Source organism: Ambystoma mexicanum, chromosome 1q (assembly GCF_040938575.1).
Source record: "Ambystoma mexicanum isolate Mex_15411 chromosome 1q, UKY_AmexF1_1, whole genome shotgun sequence".
In the NCBI taxonomy this organism is placed as follows: Eukaryota; Metazoa; Chordata; class Amphibia; order Caudata; family Ambystomatidae; genus Ambystoma; species Ambystoma mexicanum.
Genome location: NC_090922.1, coordinates 133058516 through 133075141, shown reverse-complemented (window position 1 = coordinate 133075141; position 16626 = coordinate 133058516). Strand labels below are relative to the sequence as shown.

General features: G+C 48.6%; 1 protein-coding gene across 2 annotated transcripts in view; it reads right to left on the bottom strand.

Annotated features, from left to right (window-relative positions):
• Positions 1 to 16626, bottom strand: part of KIAA0513 (KIAA0513 ortholog) — a 1246509-nt gene that overhangs the window by 238754 nt on the left and 991129 nt on the right. For both annotated transcript variants that reach the window (XM_069636198.1, XM_069636197.1), the window contains 2 exons: positions 8022 to 8062; positions 4872 to 4944 (listed from right to left, as the gene is read on the bottom strand). In XM_069636198.1, coding sequence (XP_069492299.1) covers positions 4872 to 4944; positions 8022 to 8062 — 114 coding nt within the window. The remainder of the gene's footprint in view (positions 1 to 4871; positions 4945 to 8021; positions 8063 to 16626) is intronic.

Here is a 16626-nt window from a genome sequence, read left to right as displayed (position 1 = left end):
CTAGCCTTCTGTAAGTCTCTTATCTTCGCACTGTCTTCTTGAGTGGTTGCCCCCCCCCCCCTCAGCAGCAGGTCCTCTAACTCCCTTTCAGTTTCCTGCAGTTCTCGTTCCACACCCCCTTGGAGCCCTAAGGATTTTGAAATGGCTACCCCCCGCACCACCACCTTAAAAGCCTACCATACCGTTCCCATGGAACGTACGCTGCCTGTGTTGATTTCAAAATATTCCTCAATAGCCTCCCTCAGGTCCTCTCGGAAACCTGGGTCCTGTAGGGCCTCTGCTCTAAGCCTCCACTTCAGGTTACGTGCCCATGGAGGGTGGTATCGCCACTCCAGGACCAAAGGCGAATGATCAGACAGCACCCTGGCTCTGTATTCTGCGCTCACCATTTCTGCCACTGTCTCAGCGGCAGTAAATACATAGTCCAGCCTAGTATGCAGGTCATGTGGCGCCGCGTAGTGCGAGTACTGCCTGTCCGTTGGGTGCAACCGCCTCCACACGTCCTCCAGCCTGAGGTCTGTCAACAGTGTCCTCAGCCCCTTATCTGCAGGTGCGGGTTTTGTTAGTTTGCTATCTGACCTATCCATCTCGGGGTTCAGGGTGCAATTAAAATCACCTCCCCATAGTATCATGCCGCCTAACAGGGGGCTAAATTTACCATATAAGGACCTAAAATAGGCTGCAGTATCATGATTAGGGGCATATACATTGATGTTCACTGCTCTATTTTCTAAGAGTCCCGCCATCATCACCATTCTGCCCTCTGGGTCTATTGTTGCCCGGAGCACCTGAAACGGCAGGTGTGGTGCCTCCCATGTAAGCACCCCTCTTGCATAAGCAGAGTACGTGGCTCCCGTGACACTGCCCTTCCATTTTCTCCTAACCACACCCAGTTTCTCTTTGGTAAGGTGGGTCTCCTGTAGCAGGGCTATATCGATCCTCATCCTCTTTAGATACATCATTACTTTATTACATTTTAGGTAGTTATTAAGACCCCGCACTTTCCAGGTCACTATCCTAAGGCTCCCCATTTCCATTGACTTGATGTCCTCCCATCCCTCTCCATTTCCCATGTCGTTCTCGATGGCTCGTTTCCCGGCTCTTTTTCTTCCAACCCTCAACAACTTTCCAATTCCCCCTCCCCCTTCTCCAACTTTACCCCACTGCACACAACACACCCCCCCCCCTCCCCCGCCCAGCCCCAACAAGTGCCCAGCTCCATCCCTGGATCTCAGGCCCACCCGCGTCTGGTCCTTTCTCGCAAAACCGACGATTAGGACCCCGCGGGGCGTCACCTGACTAATGGTGACCTAACTAAGCGTAATGCTTTGGGGTTCAAGGGTTGTCCCCTAGGAGCTCCCATCTGTATAATTTGGATTTTATTGTTCAAACGGATCTTCACAAGCATGTATTCCCCCCGCAACACCTTCCCCATAAGCTTTATTTAGTACTATAATCTAGTCCCAGTGTCTTGTGCTGCGCCACCCAGAGATGACCGAGCGGCATATTACTTATGTTCTCTGGCTCCAGTCTGGACACCCGATTCTTGGGGGCGACTCTCCATATCCAGCCATTCCATTGCATCCTCCGGCGTTCAAAAAACAAGGTTTTGTTCTTGTGGAACACTTTCAGTTTCGCCGGATAAAGCAACATATATTTGTGTCCGGTTTCCCTCAACCTTCTTTTCACCGCCCCGAAGTTCATCCTGCTGCGTTGTACCTGTACCACCTCCTCGCCAGTGCCCTGTGCGCCCTTTCAACCGCGAACCCCTGGGTCAGTGCTCCCCCCAGTTATTTCCTGCAGAAGCATGGATTCCACGTATTCCGTTGGGTTAGGCCCTTCCATCCCTTCCGGCAATCCAACAATACAGATGTTATTGCGTCTAGCACGTCCTTCTGCTTCTTCTGCTCTCCAGGTTGCCCACCCGCTGGATCAGGGAGTTCCGATCTATGGGCAGCACTTGCCACCGTGTTTGGGGCCATCTCCTTTTCCAAGTTTCCAGTGCGCTCTGCAAGCATTCTTACATCTTGTCTCAGCAAGTTCACATCTTCCTGGACCGCTCTGACCTTAAGGTCCAGTGCCCCCTTTAGTTCGTTCATAGCCAGGCCCAGTTTGGTCTCCCAGGCCACTTTCAGGTCCGCAATCGCTGCCAGCACTTCCTGGATCGTACCCGGGGTCTCCTCAACCGCCATGGTAGTTTTGTCCTTACTCCTGCCCCCTTCTTCCCCTGGGGGCAGCTTAGCATAAGCATCCAGCGTGGGCTGTTTATTCCTGGGTCTGACCATTTTATTAGACATTGTGCGGTGCAGACCCCGTGCGAGCCAGCTGTGCCGCCCTGCGCATAAAAATCCATGTGGCGCCGTGCCACTCTTGATATTTAGGGGCTGCTTCAGCCGTTTTAGGGATATGCCCCTGCTGCCTGCCGCAATCCCAGAATGGGCTGTGTCCTCCCACGTACTTGCACTCATGGAGTCTCGTTCCGCTGGCCCCTACTGTGTTTTCTCCAGCAACTGGTGGGCAAGCGCTCACACTGGTTCAACGCCCTTCTGTTCTGGTGCCCCGTTGGACTCACCGGCCATCCAGCCCACAGTCTTGTTTTAGGAGCCTTTATCTAGCTCCCTTGCTTACACATGTTGCACTTTGTGACTACTTGGGGTTCCGCATTTGCTCTGAGATGAACCACCGCTTCTTCCTCTTGCAGCTCGTGACAGGGCTCTCCAGTGCACGAATCCTGCTCAGGCAGCGCCGGTCTCTTTGTTTCCCCTCACCAGCCCGTGCGCAGCTGGCGACTCACTGTGCCCCTTGGCCCACTTCAGGGCTGCGTTCGTACTACCTGGTTCCACAATGCGCCACCAAGGGGGTCAACTGAGCCCCGACCTCGCGGCGCGTCTGTTTTTTAATAAAGCTTCAGTCTTCTGGGAGGCTGTACCTCCTCGCATCTGTGCCCTCTCAGACCCTGTCTGCACAACTCTGTGCGTTTTTGCACTCAGTCCGGGCTGTGTTGTGCCCCAGCTTAAGTGCAGCCCTGCACCATCCACAGGCTAGGGTGCGCAATCCGAGACCCTCACCGGCTCCTCTGTTTACAGCTGCCAGCCCGTGTGCAGCGGGCGGCCACCCCGCACTTCTCGGGCCACCTCCAGGGCCTCATTCGTGCCCTCTCGTGTTTCTTACGCTCTGCCCAGGGAGGCAGCGAACACCCCCCTCGGGGCGCACCCAACTCCTCTCAGTGCCTCAGTGATCGGGGAGGCAGTTCTCAGCCACTCCAGTGCTCTGCTTCTGGGCCGTCAGGCCCGCTCCGGCGAGTCAGGACCCCTGTGAGCCCCACACCGGCCGCCCAAATCACCTCTGCCAGCCCGTGTGCAGCGGGCGGCCCACTGCGCTCATCGCCCCCCCCGGGCCGCGTCAGTATTTTAGGGGTCGTTCCACGCTGCCGAGAGGGCTCACCAGGCACCCCCCTCGGGGAGTGCTCATATACCGACGGTGCCGCAATGTTCGGGAGGCAGTTCCCAGACCTCGCTCTGGCGAGTCAGGGCCCCTGCCGGGGATGTTCCAGCCCGGTTCTGGCCCGTAGCTGGTGTTGTCCAGGTCTCCGCCAGGGCCCGCACTTCCCTGCCCACATGGCCCCCTTGGGCTCGAGCACCACGCCCACCCCTGCTCCGCCGGGTGGCGTGTGTCCCCAATCTGGTGCAACTGTGTGGACCTGCGAAGTCCTATGCTCACGGTGCCGTCTGGAGCAGTTACAAGTGGTCCTCTGCTGCGTCCGGGAGCCCGGGTATGCCGGGGCTCCTGCCACCTCTTCTCACGTCCTGGCTCTGGGGGACCGCCTCACACCCCAGTGGACCCCTCGCTGCCGGGTCCTCGCGCCACCCACGGGCCGAGAGCCCTATCCGTCAAAGGGCAGCGGCAGGCTCAGCCAAATCACGCCAGCCTGCGCTCACGTCGTGGCACCTCGGTCATTTTATGACCCTTTGTTCTGAGTCTGCCATCTTTTCGCTCTCCAGGTCACGGGAGCCCGGCTGCACTTTGGTGGCTGCGATTCCCCCAATTATGTACGGATCCACTTCAAGGATCGCTCCTCACACGCTGCAGACCTTCCCCCGTCCAGGGAAGTGTTGCAAGCATGCCTTTTCTCCTTGTATATCCATTTTCTCAACAGGATCTATGCCGGATCATCGGGACCTCCTCAAGAGCACGTCCCCTCACGGAGCCATCAAGCCACACCCCCTGGGTGAGTATTGTGAACATTTCATTTTCTTTTAACTATAACAAGTAAATAAAAAATATAGTTTTTTATTTCATTTTCAAATGCAAAAATGCACTTTCGAAATGTACATTTTCATTATGGAGCAAATGTTCAAATGTTCTATAATGGAAATTGCGCTTTTCTCTTGCAGGTTCAGTCAGAATGGTCCAAAAAGGTTCAGCAGTGTCACCCAGTCACCCTTGCAGATCCCGCCATCCTCGTCTGCCAGTTAATGTAGTCATATTGTCCCTCTCCTCCCCAATGCAAAAAACCTGGCTGTCGTGCAAAATATATTAATGTGGCGCTGACTGTGCACACCAAACTAACCATATTCTCACCACATTCTAAATCACCCACCACATTGACAATTATTTTAAATCCACAATTGCTTTTTGAAATATCTATATCTTAAAACATTTACCTCTTGACATTTGAATTTCAAATTCCTGACCTACATAATTACAAGGCAAATAAATCAAATAAATTAAGGGCACTACATGTTAAAGTATATTCAATACAACCAGAGGATATACCAGTGTAGCAACCGTTCTTACTCCATGTGATAACAGTGGAAGTAGAGATTTCATGTTTTTCACTCTAAGAACAGGACTAGGAGATCAGAACTTACCAGATTGGTTGCTGTTTCAGATGAGTGTACAGATAATTCTTCTCCCCTTTTGTCTTCTCTGGACTCTGCACGACTGCAGGGGGGAGAGAAATAAGGTGTTTTAGAAAGACAAATCTCAAACGTGCAATGAACCATTGAGAGTCTACAAGCAAAGTGGAATCCACAAAAAGGACAACGTTAGAGCTGGGTTTATATAAAGATTTATTTGGGTATTTTCTCACACTCAAGGAAAGTTTAATAGATGAAACAGGTTATCTTTTTGGTCAATAAAAAAAGTCTCAACATTTTACAACACCCTCATATCTGTTATCCCCTGATTAATCTGAGTTTCAGGGTTGAAGTGCCCCACACCTCTTTGACTTCTACTTCATGTACTTTGGGGAAAAACTCTCCCCTTGTCTTTGGTCCGGAACGGTAACAATCAGTTGTGGTATGCTTGAGGTTAGAGCAGGTCCAAACTCTCGCAGTGACCCAGAATTGTAGCACAGAAGAGGGCCAGAAGGCTGGTTTCAATGGGTGGGTCTCGGGACCCTAACCACCTCCATGTATCAGGGTCCTGGCCCTTCTGCCTACCAACCAAATCTTACTCTTCTCCTCGATATCTTGCTACATGCTCAAACCTAAGGGAACCTGTCATGTACCCTCTTATTTTCATCGTACTTATCTGCACCACATGAAGCTCCAACTCTGTCACATGCTCGTTCCACTACCCCTTTGAGGCTCAATTCTCAATCTCAGGGCTTGCACTTCGACGCTTGGTCACCTTATTGTTTTCTCTAGGCTTCACATGCTGGCACCTTCAACTGCCTCATGTCTTCTGTTTTCTACCTCTTTTTCATAGATTAGCTTATTGGGGTTGCTCCATTTACATTGGTCGTGTTCTTCCTCCTAACCCTCGCTATGTGTTTTCACAAGGGCGAGCCAATGACTCTGGGATTGGACTAATCAAAAGTGTCAGAATGAGTCAAACAATACATTGTCTGGGTTATTCCTAGTGTGGGCATACTGGTCGTCCCCAGGATCTCCACGTATAACAATCTCTACGATATACCACCCAGTTGCTTCTCTTTTTACAACTCAATCTCTAGGATATAGCACCTAGCTGCTTCTTTACGACAAGTCCTCTTCAAAGTGTTAGAGTGCCCTGCCATCGATTTATAATCCACAGTAGAAGGATAGTGTCTGGCACAATGCTGTCTTATGAAGGACTAGAGTGCCCCTGTTTACAGTGAGGGACAGGGTGTCATTCTCACTCTCTTACCGTGGCTCATTATTATAGAGAATAGAGACAAAATTAAGAGATGTAATGCACCAACCACTTTATAGTCTTGCGTGTTTTAACCGCTCAAGTTTATAGTGATCTTCTCACTCAGGAACGATAGACCTCAACACTGAAGAAGGTTCTGTTCAGGTTTGTGGTCAAAGATGTCCTTGGCCTGTGGTCTCATCAGGAATCTCAACAACTGACTAAATTGCTAAACCAGGGAGTTTAAGGCTTTCAATAGCAAGCCCCTTCTAGGCTGCCAATCCTCCCCTTAATATTACTGGAGCCCACTGGCTCACCCAACGGTGGTCCTGAATTCCCCAATCTTTCACCTTCTAACTTCTGATCTGTCTACATTTAGGCTCCTTCTGCTCTCCTGTTATTGCAGCTCCCACCATTGTCTCCTCTGGCTTTCTTACACATGTATAGCCCAAGCTCACTGTGTTGCTTTCTTTCTACCTTGTAATTGTCCTGTGAAGTCTGTTCTTGTACTGTGCCTGCAGATTGGCTACAAAAGCAATGGTTTCTAGTCTCACTGGGTCCACATTGCTGGATCTTTTAAAACAACCATTTTAATAAGCCATTTTATATTCAAATGAAAATGTCACCTTCCAATGATCTAGGTGCTGGTTTCCTTCAAGCCTCACTCCAGCCACTACACCAGCCAGTGGTTTCAACAGTGCTTCCTGGGTGTATGTGGCTTCCTCGGACGTCGTCTTGGTGCATAGTTAAGTCTTTTGATCCGGTATTCCATTCGTCAAGGCCACGGCTCAAGGTCTGGGCTACGATGTGACCTTCTTGGTGTTGCCTCCAGGTTTGCAATGGTGCCTGCAAATTTGGCAGCTCCTCCCCATCCCCAGTCTTCTCTCTGGTGTATACTACGCCACAGAGGGCTTATTAAGGCAATTCTGCCTTTTAGACTATCTGGGCACCATGTATGACTTCATGCAGGATATAAAGGTTCCAACCCTTAGCATGCATATGAAAAATAATGTAATATCCACATAGCGCAGGGATGACCAGTTCTTGAGAGTCTGATGTGACATCACTCATGTCTGGGCACAGACCATTTATTAGAGGGGAGGGTCTCTGCAGCATCCCCCATCGACCGGCTACAAGGATATAGTGGCTTTGGCTCTGAACCCCAGGTATGCCGCTACTCTTAACTGTAGAGACCCCTCTGGGTAAAGTGATCAAACATGTGTTCTACTTTCATCATAGCCTTTATTCATTGTGAAAATGCTACGGTTAGGGAGGAAACAATGCGACAGATTATCATACGTGGGACACATTGCACTGTGATGGGCATGGTTGAGGGATAGTAGGGTAACCAGTGATGAGGGATGATAGGTTTATTGAGCAGAGGCCAGAAGTTCAGATTGCATTTAGCCCTTCATCCTTCCAAAGTTTGTGAATGGAGTAAGATTAAATTGGGTGATTATCCCACCTATTATTGTAGCACTTAGATACAGAAGAAATCTGCAATGAAGCGCTATATAAAACAATTAGGAATGCGATATTTAACCCTGGGGTATGAACTTTACTCCAAATTTTACACTGAAAGTTATATATTAGAACTATGAAATGACTCTAGCCAAATCTTTTTTTATAGTGCAAACAAAATGTATTGCATGAAATCCCGCCAGCAAATTCTTAAAGTAAAGGAATACATGAAACATACAAATGTCGTATTTGGGCCACATCTCCATCAGGAATAAACCATGCACTCATTAAGGCTGCATATACCAGCAGTTGGAACATGAATTGACATGCTGAGAGGATTCTGGGATTTTTTTTAATTGTACAAACTATTTACATTTTAACTTGAAGTGAGATCACAATGAAAAGCCGCAATCAAAAATGATGCAACATGAAATGTGGCTTACCATTTTTCAAAGGTTTCTCCTTCATCTGGATTTCATCCACCCTAAAAGGAAGCAAGGTCAGGGTTTATAACAATTGAACACCTTCAGCAGCCTTTGTAAGCAGAACAAGGTATTCTCATCTGATTTCTCCATGCAAAGGAGTAATATGAAAGGTGCTATGCACCATACAAAACTGGATAGTTTGCCTCAGACAATATCAAGCACACACAACAAACCTTTGAAACTCTTGCTTATAATGTCTAAGCTATCATTACATGAGTAAAAGGAAAAAGTGATAGAATATGCTGAAGTCATTGAGCATGGTCTGGCACATGCCTGAAGTGCCCGCCTTCCCACAAAGCTATTTGTTTCTGTGGTGTAACTGGATATCAGATTGATTTGAACTTCCTGAGCAAAGCTTATGACTGGTGACAGAGGTGGACCTATGTATGCTGAACATTTATGTGAAAATCAATGGTAAGGCTAACTAGGAATTACTTCTCTATCATCTTTGCTCTATCAAGTATACAAATAGTTAACCCGAGCAGAATGCCAACAGGAATGATAAGGCCAGTTGTCAAATTGAGATATTGAAGGGCTTCTCTGGCAGAAGCCTCACTAAAGGATTATCCAGAGGAAGCCACTCGATCCTATGCCTACCCTTGCTAAGCCTGTGGCATTTTCCCGCTACCCTTTCTTAACAGCCCATCCGAATGCAGACCTTGCACATGGCCAGACATGCAACAGTAGCACAAGCATAAGCAGTAAAGGAAGGGCTAATTTCTTCTGGCAAGTTAAGGTACAAAACTGCCCATGCAGTACTTGCTTTCTGCATCCTCCTTCTGAGAATGTGCCTGCCACGTTGGTATTGGCCGGTGTACAGAGACGAAGAGTGGACAGACTAGCCACGGTAGGTCACATACAGACCTATAGAAAAAGGCTGTATAAGCGATTTTCACTCCCTAAAAATAGGCAAATACTGGCAACTAGAAAAATGAGGGAATAAAAATACTCCCAACAAAATATAGCAAGGAAACGCCTAGGAGCCAGTGACACTGTTCTCCCCCCACAGCTCTAAAAATAAGTTTGGATAAGAAGCATACGTAGTGCTACAGGCGGAAACTCCCATATTAATACGGTCTGATGTGAAAAGATAAAACTGTATCTTAATGTCCATGAATACCTAGGTGCAAACATATTTATTACAAAAACATTTCTGTTTTACAGTTAAAACATGTTTACTTATTTAATATTCTCATTGGGAAAGCGACAATTTTATTCTCAACTTTAATAGAGTAAAATAATCCCATTTCAAAATCTTATCTGGAGGACTGGTCACATCCACCAAATGAAGAAATTGGTGCAGACAGACACTGCAAAAGACCTGGCTCAGCATGGCCCTCCAGACCGTAGAGGGGAAAGCATCTCTTCTCTATGGGCATGGAAGGGCAAACTAACCAGGGTAGGTCACTGCCTAAAGGGGCCCGTCGACAGGCAAAACACAGGTGTCAGCTCCCATTGTATTATTGATGCATACTTTCAATGGTATGTGGTGTTACTTCCTGTGAGGTCACCATGTGCAGGTGCCATGTGGTGTCACTTCATGTGAGGCCATCAGGGTGTCAAGGTTTGTGTGGGGTCATATATGGTACCCATACAATTTGAGTGAAGCAAAGCTGCTCTGCTCCACCAACTAAGTTGTGTCAACGCAATTATTATTTGTAAAGGTTTGTGTGTGGTTCAAGGTGCCTTAGCATTTAATATTACAAACGCTAGGGCATTTATGTTAATAATAATGGATATTTATCTTGCTCCATATGTCACAGAGGAAATCCATACACCTGCTCTTTGAGGAAAAAGCATAGTCCAGATAGGTTCTATGTTCTACACCCTCGCCTGGTCAAGTATTAAAGGCCTGTGGTTCACAGATCTGTGCATCGGTGGGTGGGGGTTATCACATCCAGCCCTTTTGACTGAACCTTCGGTCTGAAGATGGTGACTTTCAGCCATCCCTGCCGACGAAGAGACACTCTGTTGCCCATTTGACAGAACCCAGTGTCCACCACCACCGTAATGGCATGGTCCAAGGCTACTTCCCCTCCCTGGAACAGCGCCAGAGTTTCTACCTTCTTGTCCTCGGGTAAGAAGTCCAAAATAGGGCCCAATTTATGCTATATTTCCCAATCATAGGGGGACAAGATGGCCAGGGTGTTAAAGTGCCTTAATGGTTCTGGCAGCAGTATAGAAGATACTTTTCTCCATCGCTTCCAGCTCCTTACCCTCCTAGTCCGGAGGCTCAATGGCAAGGACTGGTTCACTGAGCATTTTCTGGTTGCGGCTCCGAGACCACAGTTGAGTGAAGGCTGGGACCTTAGGCACTTGGGGGCCGAGACCAGAACTCTGTATTTCTTCTCAAGCCTATGCCAATTGGGTGGAGCGGTGCTCGGAGTCTTCATTAGGGCCAACCCCTCATCCCAGATATCGTCCAGCAAGGGCACGGATATGATGGTCTTTCGTCTGGACTGACGCCGTTGGTAAAGGAATCCTTCCCTTTTAGTCTCCTCAGGCACCGGTTGAAAAAGTTCTGACACCTTAGACATCATAGCATGAAATGTGCTGGTCTCACCCGGTGGAGAGGAGCTCTATGGTTCATCCGCGCCCACTGGCTCTGCGTCAGCTGGTACGAAGTAATCGGCTTCGTCGTAGTCGCTGTATCCGTGCCTGTGTTTGCTTCCGGATCCCCAGTCGGAGTCAAATCCCGAGGTGGAGGCGGTGGTGAAGGTGTCGGTTGACGCTTTGGACCAGCTGGGTCCTTTGACCTGCGCTTGCGCCAGGGAGGACTCCCGGGAAGTGGCCTTGGGGCACTCCTAGACGGGGCAAGGCCCAGTGTGGGAGGAAGTCTGTTGAATTTCCAAAACAAACGTGTGCAGCGTGGTCAGAATGTCCAGAGACATGTCCCTCGGCTGAGGCATGAAAGGAATGCGCAGCGGAGGTTCCGGACTGATGTGCCTCCTCTGGAGTGGTGGGTGACCGGGCTCACCATGTGGGGACTGTGAGAAACCTGAGGGTATTCTACCAATTAGACCTCGAGAATCCCTTATTCAGATGGCCAGGGACAGGACGGCGCTCACACCCCAACCCTGGGGGTGGACGTACAAGGGAGGATCACCTGGATAGGGGAGCCCAGGGTTACGCTTGTATGATATCCAAGGTGAGTATCATACCGGGGAAGAAAGAAAGGACTACGAGGTATCTGAGGCCTTTGTAGGCTGTACTACATCTGCCTTCCTTCCTCTATCTGAATCTCTCTTGACCAAATTCCATAACACCTCAGTACATAACCAATGCTCTAGAATCCCAAACCCTATTGTACCCAGAAACTATCTCTCCCAGACGTCATATTTTCTTGGTCCCTGCCCGAATACTCCCAACCATTCTTCTTCACGTCTCTATGATTATTCTTTCCCGAACACCCAATCTACCTTGACAAAACACTACCGTTCCCACAATCCCTTCTATCCCCATTTACTTCACAAACCCTACCAAACCCCGCCCTCTGTCATTTTCCGGACGCCCAGTCAAATGTGACCAACAACTACAGTTCCCACAAACCCTACCCTACCCCACAAAAAAAACATCCTTCCGAGATCACCACAAACCCCTCTAGTATGAGGGTTATAATCCCAGACAACACCCCTTCCTCTCGATATCCTGTAGAATACCCTGACACACTAAAACCCCTCTTGTCCGACACAAACACCCTTTTACACCATCGAAAACAACAGACTAAATCCAAAGGGGTTCACCTGACATGTCCCAATACAAGGGGGTCAGGCAAAGTCAGACAATTGACCAGAATCACACACACCCGACGGCCCTTTCCCTTCCCCACAGGGACAAAAGGTGGAGCACGAGAGCACAGAGCGAGCAAGGCAGACCGCATGACGTGAGAGCTAACTCAGCACAGCAGTTCAAGAGGAGGCGAAAGACGGCGCATACAGAGAGGGCGATAAGGATAGAAGCGACCATGCCCTTTCCAAACAAGGCCCGTGAAACCTCTGCAAATGGAAACATAAGGCTGCAAACAATAGCCAGCGTGTGTTGCAGCAGGTGTCAGCAGTACACAAGACCCTCCTCCACCGATTACCCAGCCAGGGAGAGACGCTTGTCTCAATGGTACCAACCTTGACTCCAAAGAGAAGGAAAGCCAAGCGGTTCATCACAGCTGAGTTGAGGGCGGAGTCGATAAGAAACCGTACTATGTTGAACGAAAAATAACAAACGGCCGATTTGAACTGTGAAAGAACTATTGATAAAAAGGGGGAAAACCAGCAACAGAGGCGTCCGGCACCACGTGGGTGCTCATGCAGGAAACTCTGGGCGATTACCCGATGGTAGAAACTACTGTAACCACAAGACCTTGGCAAAAGGTGAAGAGCTGTCAAAGTGGTCATACAGGGGTCTTGTAAAATCCTCTGTACCATCGAAAGTCTTTGACCTACAGATAATTGTGAAGAAGAGGGAAAAGAATCCTGCTGAGTGAAACTAATGCATGAACTGTGTGTCGTAAAGGTTGGCAAGAGTGAACCCCGCGTAGGAATGCCAATGAGAAGGAGCAAGGCCTAAAGTCCCTATGAACAGTGTGTTGACAGGAGTGTACTCGACCGAGGGATGTCTACAGTGAACTGTTTTGCAAAAGGTGGCCAGAGTGAACTCAGCAGAGGGAGGCTGACAAACAGGGGTGAATCCTGAGGAACTGTTTAAAAAGACATTAAGACTCGTAAAAGTAAGAAAAGCCATTGTGCACCTGAAGGAGAGAGGCTGGCATTTGAAAATGTGGCCAAACCCAAAAGAGGGAGATCCAGGATTGGAAAGTCATCACCCAAAGTTCATTGAGAAAGGAACCACCATCAGTTGAATACGATTGGTGAGGGGTCTGTGCCCGGAAGAGGGGGACCCAGGGAGGAAGCAATCACCCAAAGTATACGTGGAACAGAACTTTGTGTTTGTTTGTTGAAAATATCAAGCCCTCGAAGGCCAGAGACTTTTACTGTAAAACGACTTTGCCATTGAAGAACTGATAACCGATACAGAACTGTCGACTCGTGCTGGGAAAGCTGGAGTGTGTGCGGAGCATAGGAGAACCACCTTGTCCTGTGCTCAAAACGTGGAGAAGGGAGACCCCTGGCAATCACATCCTGACTTATTATTTATGAACACTTTTTTCTTTATTGAAAACCCTATCCCACATTCTTTCAGTAATCAGTTGCAAGGATTTGGCAATAGATTTTTTAGTATAGGCCTTTTTACTTTCACAAGACGCCACAAGGACGGCCTTTTTTCATGTGATGGTCGAAGCTTGCTCCCATTTTAGTTTTAGGTTAGGTGTTTTTCCACCCTGCATTTACAGTTTAACAAACACACTTGAAATGTAATCACTTGTGTCTGTCTTTACTGATGCCGCCATGAGTTCCTTACAGGATCCACCTACAAACACAAGTCCCTGACCCCCACCCCCTTTCATGGTCTGAATGATAGTCTTTGGGCAGAATATCGTCACCCTCCTGCCAGCTCGTATAAATCTGCACTGGTTTCGCCGGGGCAGCTTGTGGTTCCGTATCTCTCTCAGGGTCAGTGGGAGCTTTACACTTTCTTTCTGAAGATTTCTTGGGCGTAGCGGTCGGTGGAGCTGTCCCCATTCCAGGGGTATTAGCCGGAGCCGCAGGAGGTAGGGACACCAGAGGGGCAGCCGCTGCTGTGACCGTGGGCACTACCTTCGTGACCGGCCCCCCTTTGATGAGTAGTGGTGGTCAATGGGGTGGTAGTAGGAGCCTTTGCCGACATGGTCGTTATCGTCGATGACTATGTTGTTTTGGCCGGTTGACCTGCCGACGGTGTCGCCGAGGGGGGCAGCAAAGGGCCATTTCTCCTTGGTTGTCTTGTCTGCTGATGGCGAGCAGAGTTTTGAAGGCGTCAAGGACTTTCTCTTAGAGGGAGCAGCCCTCACTGGTAGGCTTGCCTTGAAGTAGTCAGTGACAACGACCTTGTCCTTCCCGAGCTGGGACCTGCAGCTGGGGAGAACCCAGTGAGATCAAAGTAGTGCAGCCTGACGACCTTTTGGACCCTCGAGGATGGGCTGTCCTCAAAGGATCTCAACCTCTTTTCTGAGGGATCTCACCCGTGGAACCGGCCGGTTCTTGGGGAAGCCTAACCATGCCCATAGGCAGAGTCCGAGGCCGTGCCCGATTTGAGCCACTCTGTCAGTCTGCTGTAGCAATCCTTCTTTGTCTTTTGAAAATCCATGGCAGACCTTGCATCCCTCCTCAGCATGGTCCGGATGCAGGCAAAACAGACATTTAAGGTGTCGATCCTTGACGTACACATTCCTTAATCACATTTTCGCACAGAGTTTGAAGAGGCATCTCTTCTCCTCAGTCATGGTAAAAAGGCGCAAAGTAGACCCAAATCTGGGCCTTCTCGAAACTCGATGGCAGATTTACGATGTAGTATGATCTTCACCGACAGTGGGTCCCTGCTGCCAGTGATTGACCTCCGGTCGAACGATGAGATAAAAATCAGTCAAAGATTTTTCCAAAATTTGCCAAAAAAAATTGTAATATGCTAAAATAACTCGGAGAGCAAGAAGAGGACTCCAAACACTGAAGCGTGCAGTAAAAAAGAAAAATCAGAAGATGGCCGCCAGAGGTGGAGTTTAGGGAGAGACCGGTCATTGGACAGGCAGTATGACTAAAAGCACAGTGATTGGTTTTGAGGAGAAATACAGATTTTATGCTAAGGTGAAACCGTTTTTCTTTAACAGAGGATTCCCAGCCTGACGATGGGGAATATTCATGAGCATGTGAATCCATGCCAGACCCCATGCTGGAGAAGAGGTGGTAATTCAGAAGGAAGTAGCAAATGAGGAGGAGGCGTGGAGGTTGTAAAGTCGAGGAGCAGGCAGAGAGACGTGTATAAGGTGGAGTAGAGGAAGAGAGACCTCGGGAGAGAAAAGCTGGAGAAGCATTAAAAAAAGTAGGAGATCAGCTGCAGGCTAGCAGATACTTAAGGAAAGAGGACAGAAACATGTATTGCACATGCAAGGCATCTAGGAGGTGTCAGAAAAATCAGTAGAAGCACTCAGCAGGAGGAGGTGGAAAGGTGAAGTAAGCACTTTTTCCTTAGGAAAAAGAATGTCAAAGATCAGAAGAGATACAACCAGAGTTAGCCTCCCCAGTTCAGTGGAAGCTGCAAAATGTCTAACCCAAGCCTGCTTACTAGTAGGAGTGGCCCTTGCACCTGCAGCTACACAACCCTAAATCATTTGGGGCAGATATCAGGAGACCAAGAGAAGGGAGTCGTTTCTCATCTGTAACTCCATTTCTCCAGCATTGGTATTTTTCATGGATTCACATGCTCTGAATATTCCCCGTCGTCAGGCTGGGAAAGCCCGGTAACGTTGACTTAGTCATTTTCCTATGGAAAAATGTTGACACCTTGAGTGTCCCATTGACGCCAATGGGATGGTCGAGTGTATAGCTCTGCCCCAGCAGCTTCCTCTCAGATTTTAACCAGTCCAGCTGGCGGATGTCCTTTCAGGAGGTTTGCCTGTGGGGGGAGGCTGGAAGGTGCATGTGAATCCATGAAAGATACCAACGCTGGAGAAATGGGGTTACAGGTAAGAAACTATTCCCTCCTCCAGCATTGGATCTTTCATGGATTCACATGCTGTGAATAGATTTTGTAGCAGTATAAATGGTTGAAGGTGGTAAAGCAGGCAAACACAAACTCGATACTATGAAGATGTGTACTTTAATGCAAAGAGTATATCTTCATGGTAGAGAATAGGAGAACCCCAGAAGCTGTGGGGCTTACCTTACTGCAACAGTCGTTGAACTGCCCATGCCATCTGCACATCCTCAGTGTGTTGCTGGTGTAAGCAGTAGTGCCTGGTGAAAGTGTGGGGAACAGCCCACGTTGCAGCTTAGCAAATGTCTCTGATGGGGACCCCAGACCAGAGAGCCTCTGAGGCAGCCGTGGCTCTAGTAGAGTGCGCTCTGGGGGTTGATTGTAGCGGCCCGTGGGCCTTTGAGTGACAGAAGGATATTGTAGAAGAAATCCACCTTGAAATGCTCAGTTTCGATATGGATCTTCCTTTGTTGGACGGACCAAAGGCCCCAAAAAGTTGTTTAGTGGATCTAAAAGATTTTGGGTGATCCTATTAATATTTCAATGTCCTTTTGACATCCCGAGAGTGCAGAGCCTTTTCTGCTGGTGAAGTAGCATTCAGAATAAATGTGGGTAAAGAGATGGTAGCATTTTTATGAAACTCCTATGGTACTTTAGGAATGAAATGCAGGTTAGCGAAGAGAACCACTTTGTCTCTCATGAAACGAAGATATGGAGGAATAACCAAGGCTCCGAAACACGCCTAGAAGAAGTAATGGCATCTAAAAAAGCTACCTTCCAAGTTAGGAACTTGATGTGGATTGATGCCATGGGTTCGAAATGATGCTCCATAAGTGCTGCCAAGACCCGGTTCAGGCTCCATACAGGTGGAATCCTTTTCTTTGGTCGAAAGGTTAGAAAAAGGCCATTTAAGAAATGCTTGACTAGCTAGTCACTGTAG